General features: G+C 35.0%; 1 protein-coding gene and 1 pseudogene across 1 annotated transcript; both read left to right on the top strand.

Moving 5' to 3' along the window:
* The first annotated feature begins 35 nt into the window (after positions 1-35).
* LOC110781032 (SNF1-related protein kinase regulatory subunit gamma-1-like) lies at positions 36-5,914 on the top strand (annotated as a pseudogene).
* A 3,308-nt stretch (positions 5,915-9,222) lies between these two features.
* Positions 9,223-12,346, top strand: LOC110778819 (probable receptor-like protein kinase At5g38990). Its single transcript, XM_021983369.2, has 2 exons — positions 9,223-10,500; positions 10,584-12,346. The coding sequence occupies exons 1-2, from the start codon at positions 9,320-9,322 to the stop codon at positions 12,118-12,120; spliced, it is 2,718 nt and encodes a 905-aa protein (XP_021839061.2). The 5' UTR covers positions 9,223-9,319; the 3' UTR covers positions 12,121-12,346.
* The last annotated feature ends 537 nt before the right edge of the window (positions 12,347-12,883 follow it).

The following is a 12,883-nucleotide window of genomic DNA, read 5'->3' as shown; positions in this document are numbered from 1 at the left end:
GATGAGATGAAGATGAGAATTGTAGGTGGGTGCTGGTGTGAAGGTCTTGCCCCGCCTCAAATTCATCTCTAGCTCATTAAAGTACTTGGTCTAGATAGCTGTTAAGTGATCGGGTTACCAGGTTGACGAGTGATTGTGCGAGTATTAATAACGAAGTGAAAGGCGGGTGAGATAACTTCATGCTTGACACAAGTGATGAATGAGAATGAAAATAATTTTATTTATGTACCTTTATTTGTTTTAATTATTTTAATAAGCAAGACACCGAATGAGCAATAACAAATTTATCCATTATTAATTATTTTTTATTTGAATATCTATAAACTTTATATTGGTCATAATTTCTACCAGATTTCATAATAATTTATATTTATATTATAAATCGTGCATCGCACGGGTACTATACTAGTCTATTTCTATAATGTTAGGATATTTGTCGTTGCTAGACCTTAATCACACATAAAGCATTGTATCAATTTAATGAAAGCTAAAATCCATACAGAGAATCACTTGTTTGCTTGGTATTTTTATTGTCCATGTATTATGATAATTAATTGACGGTTTAAAAGCATTCCTAGTCCAATTCATTTGCATTTTGTCACTTACATATGTTGATTTCATCACTTTTAGCAAATACAAGTATTACGTAATACAAGGTTTTAGGGTTGTTGATAATTTGCTCTGCTCAGGAAGGGCACCGACTCCTTATGGAATATTAAAAGCTACAACCTGATCGGAAGTATGTCTTATACTTCATTTGCATTGAAAACTTTATGTTAAGTTCCTTAAATTAATTTGTTATTTTTTCTGAAGATATATTATATTTGTGCTATTTGCTTGGCCCATATTTTATTATAGTCAGTTTTTTAAAGATTGTCTCATTTCCTTATGTATCTATGTCTCCATCATTTATCTTACTTGCATACTGTACTATATTAATGGAACCGATCCCAAAAAGTCTATCAAACATTCCTCTTTTGACTCTATGACTATCTTGTTAAATCGTTAATCGACAAAAGGTTATTCGATGTTATATCAGAAGTTTTTTTTTTCCAAATGTATATCTGAAACTCCTGTCGCAATGTGCATTGAAGTGTAGTTTCAGAAACTCGGACAACCAACAGGTATTATCATTCTGGGTATTATTCTGCAACAGCCAACAGGTATTATCAATCTCCATAACTAATTTATACTCCGTATCCAGTTATTGTTATTTTGCACTACAGTCACAGATTGCCTTAAGATTGTCGTTTTCCGTCACGGTATCCGTATCTGTTTTCGTGCAACCTAAACTGGAACAAGAATACCACAAAAGAAAATGGAACAAGATAGAGTTTGTCATAATAATAAGAAACTGTAATTATATTTTCTGCCTTGAAATATTGGAATCCTTGAAGAAATATATAAGCCTGTATTTTATCGGAAACGTAATCGAATTCATATTCTGTGTTTGTTAATTGTTATGATGTTATCCTGAGTGATTTGTTACAATTTTACTAACTTCAGAAATTATGAATCTGGTGAGTTTAGATTATAAGTGAAAATTTAAAAGATCTTTCCTGTTAATTCAAACATGGATAAATCACAGAACAAAACAATGGATACTGCGACAACAGTTGGCTATGATGCTTACTTTGAGACAGTTCAAAGTAAAAAAAAGTTGCCCATTTCGTTACAAGAGACATTGACATCTGCATTTGCAAGCATACCTGTTTCATCCTTTCCAAAAGTCCCTGGTGGCAAAGGTGGTAAATCTGTAACCCAACCAAATATGTTATTCAGACTCGTGTAATCTTATTGAAATCGCGTGTGTTTTGTTTTGCAGTGATAGAGATTTCAGCAGAAACATCAGTATCTGATAGCGTGATACAGTGAAGGTTCTCTCGGAATGCAACATACTCTCAGCACCGATAACAGATATGGAGAAAGCCAACATCAGTGATTGGAAGGAGAGGTATATAAGGATAATAGAATATTTGGAAATTGTATTGTGGGTGTTACAAGGTGCTGAGCTTGCTTCTGTAGCTTTATTTGCAACCTCTGCTACAGCTGCTGGAGTTGGAGCAGGTGCAATAGGGACTTTAGGAGCAGTTGCACTTGGTGCTACAGGCCCAGTTGCAGTTGCTGGGTTAGCTGCTGCAGCAGTTGGGGCAGCCGTGGCAGGTGGCTTAGCGGTGGACAAAGGGATGGGAAAGGATGTCGTGGACTAGATTGGTTTGATTGCATTGCTGCACATCCCATTTCTGACTTGGGCCTTCCTTTTATGTCACGCGATCAGGTAATTTCTCCTGCTGTCATTTAAGTCACCCTATTTGACCTCTCAGATGCTGTAATATGTTGAACTGAATTCTTCTGTTGGCAGGTTGTGAGTATTAACAGCAGTTAGCTGATTCTGGAGGCATTTAAGCGGATGAAGGACCACCACATCGGTGGCCTTCCGGTTGTGGATGGACCAAAGAGGAAGATTGTTGGTAATTTGAGCATAAGAGATATCAGATACTTGTTACTCCAGCCAACCTTTTCTCCAACTATAGGTATATTGTTTACCATCAACTTCAACTGAGATTAATTCACAGCATATTTCATGTCCTTATCTCTAGGAAATTTATTAAATTCTGGAACTGCAAGAGGTATTAATTTCAAGTTTGTAATTTGATTTCCAGTAGCTTTTAACTGTTATTAACCCTATGTCTATGAGATTGATCTCTACTTTTAATTTGATTGCCCTGTGCTAGTATTGAAATTGCACTAGCAGAATGCCATTAATTATCAGAATATTCAGAAACATAATGATGAGCTTCCCAAATATATATCTGGAGTCACTAGAGATCCGAAGGAATGTGAACTTTCCTGTTTCAAGCTCCACCATTTTGACATGCCTTATTTCGTTTACTTGTGTGTTGGAATCTAATGTACTTGTATTACTATCATTCTGATATATCCTAGTGTTATTTATCTGATGATGAGTTGACTTTAATTTTGTAGTCCATTTTAACTTTCAAGTGACAGTTTTCTATTTACTTCTTGAGCAGGAGATTATGTGCAGCATAAAAACTTTACATCAGAGTCATCTATGGGGCTATGGGTTGTAACATGTGGAGGATATAGATCTCACTTTTCTAGATGCTGCAGGTTTCTGCTGCTGGTTCTTCGTTACAGAAACCATTCACAATGAGGTACTTGGAATAAGTTCCACTAGCTCCAGATTGTTCTTGCTTTGTTTCAGATTATATTTGGGTCAAGAGCGTCATGATGCATGAAGCACTATTCTCTGGGTTCTTTTTCTTATTACCAAATGTGCTTTGCATAAGAACAGAATAGCCATCTAATCACTTTATAGCTTCCTGTAATGCTATATTAACTTCATGATCACCTGCTAATCTGCTATTGTAAATGTAGAGTCTCAGCAGGACCACATTATTAAGCATTTAGGTTGTTGAAAGTAGTTATCTGCACAAGGAGCTTTATAGAGTTTGAATTGAACCATTTGTTGTATTTTCTCACAGTAGTATTCAGCTAGCACACTAATTCTGTTCCACTAACTGAACTGAACCATTTGTTATATAAAAGCAGAGCAAATTGCTTTCTCAAATCAACATGGACAAAATCTGAAACAAAGAAGACCTCATCTGGTAGTAAATGTAACAGAGTTATAATCAAATAATTGAGAATTTGTGTTTTAACTATTAAGTGCAGAGAAAGAAGCATTTTGAGATTGAGCTAATCTTGTAGCCACCTTGGAGTAACATAAGTTTGGACTAACAACATTGATTCTAGTACATCCTCCTTTTCCTGCCGTTCATACAAATTACGCCATGATTCATAACCACTAAGTTCACTGTTTTATGTCACACGAAATGCAGATATTTATTTTATGGACGAATTGGAGCTAGACACTGCAGACATCCTTAGAAAAGCCAGAAGAAGAAAGAGAAAACAAAATTGTAAAAGATCATTCCTAACTCAAAGAAAGTGAAGGTATGATCTATCTACTTTCTGACCATCCTTGAAAATTTCACACTGCTCTCTCTGTTTGTGTTCATTGTCATTACAAACTAAAGAGAAATATCATGCTATTCTTCATCATCTTGATGGAATTACTATACAACTTTCGTAGCAGATGTGAGCTACTTTCTGCTGATTGTTAGAAACCAAAAATAGGATAAGGTTTAATTTTTTCATGTTATATCCTGAATGTTAGCCCCTTACCATTCTTCGACCAAATTCTGAATGTTTTCATGTTTTCATGTTATATCCTTCGGTTTAAATGAACCACATTATTAAAATTTGGAGATTTTGGACTTGAGGATGCTGCAAGTTAGAGAATAATGCAATAATATTTGCTGAAATCAAGTCCTAGAACATGGTTAATATACGGTAACAAGTGGAGTGTTTCCTACTTTCCTTGTTGGTCCTTAATAGATACAAAGTACGGAGTAATAAACACTACTTGCTATTATGATCAATCCTTAAAGGATTTACTTTACAATAAACCTTAATTTATATGGACCGATACAACATGGAGTCAGGCCAATATCTCCAAACCATCATCAAACTATGAAAAATTAACTGAAACTTCATGAAAAACAATAATAAAGCACAAAACTTCATCATCTTAGTCTTTAGTTTCTCATTTATAAACAACTCATATTTAGGCTAAAATGATATTTTCGTCCCCAACTTGAACTAAAGAATCTAATGACTCATTTCAAACTTATTACATGATAAATGTGCTTAGTTTTAAGTTTTCAAGACTTATTCCAATCTATTTATGCACATTTAAGGCTCATTGGGTCGTTATAGGCCATATTTAGGCTCAAATGACATTTTTGCTCCGAACTTTGAACTAAAGAACCTAATGACTCATTTTATACTTATTAAATGTTTAATATGAATATTTTTAACTTTCTAACACTCATTCTAATCTACTTATGCAAATTTAAGGCTTGTTTGGTCGTTATAGGTCATATTTAGGCTAAAATGAGGCCTTTTCGCTCCCAAATTTGAAATAAAGAACCTAAGGACTCATTTTAAACATATTAAATGTTTTATATGATTAGTTTTAACTTTCCGAGACTTAATCCAATCTATTTATGCACATTCGAGACTTCTTTGGCCGTTATAGGTCATATTTAGGCTAAAATGACATTTTCGCTCCCAACTTTGAACTAACGAACTTAAAAACTCATTTCAAACTTATTCCATGATTAATATGATTATTTTTAACTTTTCAAGACTCAATCCGATCTATTAAGCACATTTGAGACTTGTTCGGTCGTTATAGGTCATATTTAGGCTAAAATGAGACATTTTTGCTCCTAATCTTGAACTAAAGAGCCTAAAGACTCATTTTAAACCCTTTACATGATTAATATGCTTAGTCTTAAGTTTCCAAGACTCCTTCCAATCTATTTACGCACATTTAAGCCTCATTGGGTCGTTATAGGTCATATTTATACTAAAATGACATTTTCGTTCCCAACTTTGAACTAAATAACCTAATGACTTATTTCAAACTTATTACATGATTAATATGCTTAGTTTTAAAGTTTTCAATACTCATTCCAATCTATTTATGCACATTTGAGGCTCATTGGGTCATTATAGGTCATAATTTAGACTAAAATGACATTTAATCTAATGCTCCCATCAAATTTTTGTTTTTGAAGGTCTATACTACGAGGAATGCGCCTTATGCTAGTGAGGAAATTGATGTGGTTCGTGAGCAATGGGCTAAGTTTTTTACCAGCAAGTATTTATTATTGGCTTGAGCGCGTTTGATCGAATTGGCTTAGATGTTATAGAACAATATCTTATATTAAAATGTATTCGGTACGTTGAAATTGGAACGTACATATATTTAAATGTACTACATGCACTTTTTTTTGGGATATATAATATACAAATTAAAACACCAGTTATTGTTTTAATAATTGTTATACAGGTTGTGATATTATTATTGTTGTGACAGGTTTCTATATTTGGTGCAAGGCACTCTAGGTAACCCTAAATAAGATTAAAATTTTCCCGCCAAAAGTGCTTTGTTGCAGCGTACATATATATATGTACGCTACAACAAGGGTGTAAAATTTGGCAAAATTTCAGACTTGTTGCAGCGTACAAATAGATGTACCCTGCAACAGGTGGGGTTTTTTTTGCAGCGTACACGAATTTGTACGCTGCAACAAGTCAAGATTTTGGCTAAATTTTGGCACTTGTTGCAGCGTACATGCATATGTACGCTGCAAAAAAGCACTTTTTGCAGCGAACATTGTACGCTGCAACAAGTTCAGACTTGTTGCAGGCCCCCCAGTTGCAGCATACGATGTACGCTGCAACAGGGGTCTAAAAGCCCGCTGCAATAAGGTTTTTTCTACTAGTGACTCTATTTTGCAAACTGATTCTTTTAAAACGTTTAACCTCTTAAAGATATATTTTGTTGAGATCAGTTGTGTTTTGAAAAGCAAAAACTCTTTTCCTTTTATAGAGGATTTTTACCTAAGGTTGGATACCCATGCTCCCCTCAACTACCCCACTAGATGTTACTGCTTAGTAACATGGGCATATTTGGAGAGAAACAGAGAGACCAAATCAAAACACTACTTGCACGTTTAAATGAAAATACTGGAGAGAGTTTTAAGGATCATGGAAAATCTTTTGCTTGAGAAACAAGGAGAATTTAAATCAGAATCCTATGTTTATATTTATTAATTAAATTCATTTTATTTATTAACAAAGATTTTCTTGTTTAAAACTCTTCTATATTTACAATTAATATTTTCATTTAAAACGTACCAAAATATTTATATTCCTTTCGTTCCAAACTACGTATAAACATTATTAAATACTTACATAATTCCTAAACATAATATAATATGTTGTAGTCTTCATGTTGCACCTTTAGAAGCTTCACTCGAAGTCTTCACAGTTTGTTCTTTCTCTGGAACATCGAGGATCCACATAATATATGAGGATCTCGCCTTAGGAACTCGCCTAAGGATCTCGCTTTTGTAAACTTGCTTTAATGATTATTTCTTCAATGTAATGTCTGACATGGATCAATTACTTGCTTATATTCCACGTTGCTTAGTTTATCCAACTCAGGATCTCCTTAACTTAGCATTATCCCTCTAAGGATCTCGGAACCTATTATGCAACATAACTTAACCAATAGTCAGGAGTTTGCTTTGTCATCATCAAAACTTTAGGGTCACCACATACACTCCTAAAAGTTTAAAAACAATAATACCCCATCTCATTGTAAAAATTTCCCCGAGTCCTAATAAACTATATTTTCTGTGACGCAAACAAATAGAGACGGAACGAGAGACTATAACTTTAACAATATATGTAGTTCTCTGGTTAGTATTTTCCTTATCTCTTTGATTGATAATACGTAATACTACCTATTACACTTTAATAGTAGAAAATAGGAAAGATAAAGATAGAAGGATTATACTTCTTTTGGGTACAAGTTATATAGGAAAAATGTAAAATTAAGTAACGACAATCTCAAATGGTGAATTTTCTTCTTTAAGTTATTTAAAGTTGTGATTTTGTGATTAATTTAACATAGGTACGTAAAAGATAACATTTCATGTAGGATAAGACCATGATGATCTCTCTTGAAACCGAGCCAAGAAAACAAATCCATGGGAAAAATTCAAGAAGATTACTATCACCAGGCACCAATGATTGAATTTCACAAGATGTACGTAAATGGGTATTTCAATTCAATTTGTTAATTTCTTGATAATCTTATTAGTATTGATATTACATACGAAGTATATTACTATATTATTAACAAACATTACATCGAAATGTAATTTGCAAAAGACCAGTGCAACGCACGGACAGTAAACTAATAGTCTTAAATAGGTCGGGGTCCTAACAATAACTAGTTGCATGTGATATGGTACCAATAATTTGTGCTAACAATAAATCATACTATCATAGTGACACTAGTGAGTAGTGAATACGACTTCAAGCGGATCGCCTATGCAAAAGATTATAGCCACCCTTTTCTTGTCCTATATCTAGTTTGTGATAATAATAGTACTACAATAATTAGGACTATTAGATCTATACCGACTACGAAATACAACGAATAGTCGAATACCCTTAAATACAAGCTATCGATTTATAATATATTCTGTTATAAAGTAAGTATGAGTATGTTGTCACACATCGTAAGGAGAAGCAAATAGTTTCTAGTTTATAATCTAAATGGGCTACTCCTTGTATTGTCAATTAGTTTGATTTTGGGATGAAATCTCACTTGAGGTATGTTAGTGGGCTTATGTTTCTTCCTTGATTCTCTATCTGTTATACAGATCAGTTATGAACTGGATATTATCTGATCATACCGGTTCTGGTATGAATATATAATGTTCTGATCTGTAAATATCAGTTATAATATGGACATGATCTGTTCATGTCGTTTCTGGTCTGGACTTAATGGTTTTAATTAGGACATGATGAATTTGAATGTTTTGTTAATACTTTTTTATGCCTTAAATAATAGATTTTAATTGCACTGACAACAACATTATTTTTTACTAAAGCAATAATAGTACTCCGTAATAAAAATAATAGTAATAATAACATTGATTATGATAATAATAATAATCTGATCTAGTCTGATATGATATGATTTTTTTTCTGATCTAATCTGATCTGAACTTAATTTTTGTGATCTGATCTGATTAAATCTAAAATAAGCAATAAAATCCTGAAATAAGGTGACCTAAACAGGGCCTTATAGTGAAAATAAAAATCCGGAAACACGTACCATACAGATTATTTTAGGTCCTCGGGTATGACTTACTCCCTCCGTCCCATAATTATAGTCTCGTTTGACCAAAAACACGGGTTTTAAGAAAAATAGAATATAGTACATGAAAAAGTGGAATAAAGTACAAATGATGATTGAGTTGCATGGAAAAGTGGAATAAAATACATGGAAAAGAGAATATAGTACATAGGAAAGTGGAATATAGTACATGGGTGGGGTTTCCAATGCATTTTAATTAATAAAATGAGAAAGTGGAGACCTTAATAGCCAAAATTAGAAATAATACTATAATTTTAAGATGGCTAATTTAAAAAACAGGACTATAATTTTGGGATGGAGGGAGTAATAAATTAACAACTGCTACCGGTAACAAATCAGTGGCTGCTAGTAAATGTTGAAGCAGTCTTGAAAAGTCATCAATAAGCCAAGTCAACTAATGTTCCAAATTGAAGTCATCAATATGATATTCAATTCTCTTCCCTATTCATTTACATACCAATGCATTTTGTAACATATTGGTAAAAGATGAAGATGATGAGCCCAATTTTCTTAAATTTAATTATAATTCTTTTAACAATCTGTTTATCTTCATCTGATGCTCAACCTACAAATAAGCCCTTATTCATAAGCTGTGGACTACCCAAGTCGGCCACCTCGCAGTCGTCCGACAGCCGCACATGGATGTCCGATGAGGACTCCACTTATGCTCCTGTTGATATCAACTCCATCTCCTCCGTTGCCACCGTCATTGGCCAAGATCCTCCGTATGACACGGCTCGATTATTCCAATTCCCACTTACCTACACCTTCTCGCTTCCCCCGGGGCCTAAATTCCTCCGCTTATATTTTACATGTTCTACTTCATACAACACTATCCAACCTTCTCAGTTCTTTATTTCTCTACAAGCAAACGAATTCAACCTGTTGAAAAACTTTAGCCCTTTTCTTAACACTCCCGATGACAAGTCACAAATTATTAAATATGAGTTCCACCTCACTGTTGAAAACCATCTCAACTTGACCTTTACTCCAGGAGATGGTGCTAATGATAATAATAGCTCTGGTTTTATAAATGCCATCGAAATAGTTCCAATTCCAGACGGCCTTTATATTAATTTAACCAAACACTTGGATTATATCAGTAATCCTGAGGCTGGATACATTCCTCAGAATCCCACCGCGTTGCAAACTGCTTACCGTTTGAACGTTGGTGGTGCAACCATTCCCCCCAATGAAGATTCCGGAAGCATGTGGCGCACGTGGTACTACGACCTTAACTACATGCCTAAAAGGTTTACAGGAAAGGAAGGTGGGATTAAATATGGTACCCCTCCAAAACTCAATTACACGGTGATCCCTGCTTACGTAGCACCGGCGTTGGTGTATGCTTCGGTGAGGATAATTGGGGATAACCCCGTGGAAGTTAGATTGAGGAATAATCTAACCTGGATATTTCAGGTAGACCCAGGGTTCGATTACTTAATGAGGCTCCATCTTTGTGAAATGAATGTAAATATAACACCAAGTGTAAATAGAGCGTTCGATGTGTACATTGATAACCAGATGGCGATTTCAGGAGTCGATGTTTGGGCGATTTCAGGAGGTTTGGGGGTTCCAATCTATCTTCAAACTGTTATACGAGTTTATGGTGACAGTAATGGAACCAAGGTTCCGTTAAGGCTCGATCTCCATCCTAGGAATACAGGGTAAGTAACTTCCATTTTATTAAGGTAAACATTCGATCCATACCTTATTCTGCTACTTGATGCTGTATGTTTTCACTTTTCAGTGAAGGAGATGTACTGTTGAATGGTTTGGAGATCCTAAAGTTTAGCGAATTCACTGGAAGATACTCATATCTTGCAGGACCTAATCCACCACAAGGTCCACAAGTGCCTACCTCTCCAACAACATTTCATGGAAAAGGATCAAGGCACCATTTGCTTCCGCCGATAATAGGTGGCGCAATTTTTGTTTCCCTTTTCGTTTTAGGTTGCGTTGTATATAAACGGCGGGCAAACCAAAAGGATATGTTTAAGATGAAAACCATGGACACAAACACCTCCAGCAAGGAGAAGTGGGCCCCTATTTCAGTAGGATCTACAGCTAGCACTTTGAGTTCATCTCTGCCTTGTGATCTTTGTCGACGTTTCTCGTTCACCCAAATCAGGGTTGCAACGAGTAATTTCGACGAGAGCTTGGTTGTAGGTAGGGGTGGATTTGGTAAGGTCTACAAGGGTTCTATAGACGGTGGAACCACCATAGTGGCTATCAAACGGCTTAACTCTACTTCCAAACAAGGAGCCCGCGAGTTTCAAACTGAGATTGAAATGCTCTCAAGATTACGTCATGTACACCTAGTGTCCTTGATCGGGTACTGCGAGGATGAGGGTGAAATGATCCTGGTTTACGAGTACATGCCTCAAGGCACACTTCGAGATCATTTGATGTATAAGATCCCTGAGAAATTGGGTAACAACACACCACTATCATGGAAACAACGCCTCACAATCTGTGTAGGATCAGCTCGTGGCCTACATTATCTCCACGCGGGTGCTAAACAACTGATAATACACCGCGATGTCAAGTCTACCAACATACTCCTTGATGACAAGTGGACAGCTAAAGTATCAGACTTTGGCCTCTCCAAGGTAGGACCTGAACAAGGTGGAGTGGGTTCTTTACATGTTAGCACCGCTGTGAAAGGGAGTGCTGGGTATTTAGACCCTGAATACTACCGAAGTCATCAATTGACAGAGAAGTCCGATGTGTACTCCTTTGGAGTAGTATTGTTCGAAGTCTTATGTGCTCGTGCTGCAGTAAATCCTAACCTTCCCAGGGAAGAAGCAAACTTGGCAATGTGGGCTCGAAGTCGATATAAAAAGGAAATCCTCCATACTATTGTAGACCCAACTCTAACAGGTCAGATAGCACCCGAGAGTCTAAGGAAATTCGGAGAGATTGCTAATATGTGTGTACGTGATCAAGGGAGCGACCGTCCCTCAATGGGGGACGTAGTATGGGGTTTAGAGTTTGCCTTACAACTTCAAGAAACTGCTCAACAGAACATTATTCGTAGTGGTTCTATAGATGAAAGTTTCGATCTAAGTAGCACTACATTTAATGGTCTTCTAGATGTTGGTATTGCAAATAGTATGGAGGACTTTACCGCGTCAAGGGATAACTTTACCGAGAGCAGTGTTGTTCAGAGTGATTCAAAGAGGTTATTGGATAGTAGATCAACTACCAGTATATCATCAGATTATCCTGTTGACATCAAGTCTGCTTCTGTCTTTTCGGAGATTATTGATCCAAAGGCCAGATGACAATATTCCTCATCAATTTCTTTCTTTTCGACAAGTAATTACTTCTTACTGTTAACTTACTGTAATATATAAACACTTTCATATAAATTTTCCGTTGTGTAGCCTTCTTTTTACGAAACTTGTTATTAAGCCTGTGCATTCTCATGGTTATGCAATACAAGTAGTATTCTTGTTATGTACTTTATCCGTTACTATTCATGAATTTTCAAATATCATTTTTTATTTATACATTCAGAAAAAATATAGTCTTGTTTGATTTGTTTCGATATATACTTCGCAATATCATTTTTTTTTTTTTTTTTCCTAATAGAAAGTTAGAGATGCTCCCTCCTATTTTTTTTAAGAATTACATGTTCACCACCACAAATATTTAGGAAACATAGTTGAATTTGATATAAATAATGATATAAGTGGAGTAGTTACCAAACATAAAATTATTTATGGTTTAACAAAAACGAAAATCTATTACTATATACTAAAAAAGACACCAGGAATGACACATGTCAATTCCTGGTGCAATTTTTTCCCGCCAAAATCCACTTTTCAAAAAACGTGTATCTGTTTTATTTTATTTTTATTCTCTACCTTTTTTATAAACTATTTATGTATGGAAATAAAATTTAGTTTATGAATTATGGCAATAATAGATACGACGTAATAATAGTTATTCTAAATTGGTAATATTTTAGTTAAATCGCTATATCAATAATGGAGAATATATCACTCAATATTTTGTCAAATTACCATATTAGCATTTTAAATA

This window comes from Spinacia oleracea, chromosome 1 (genome assembly GCF_020520425.1).
Source record: "Spinacia oleracea cultivar Varoflay chromosome 1, BTI_SOV_V1, whole genome shotgun sequence".
Classification (NCBI taxonomy): domain Eukaryota; kingdom Viridiplantae; phylum Streptophyta; class Magnoliopsida; order Caryophyllales; family Amaranthaceae; genus Spinacia; species Spinacia oleracea.
The sequence above is the reverse complement of the archived record's forward strand: the minus strand, read 5'-3'. Positions and strand labels throughout refer to the sequence as shown.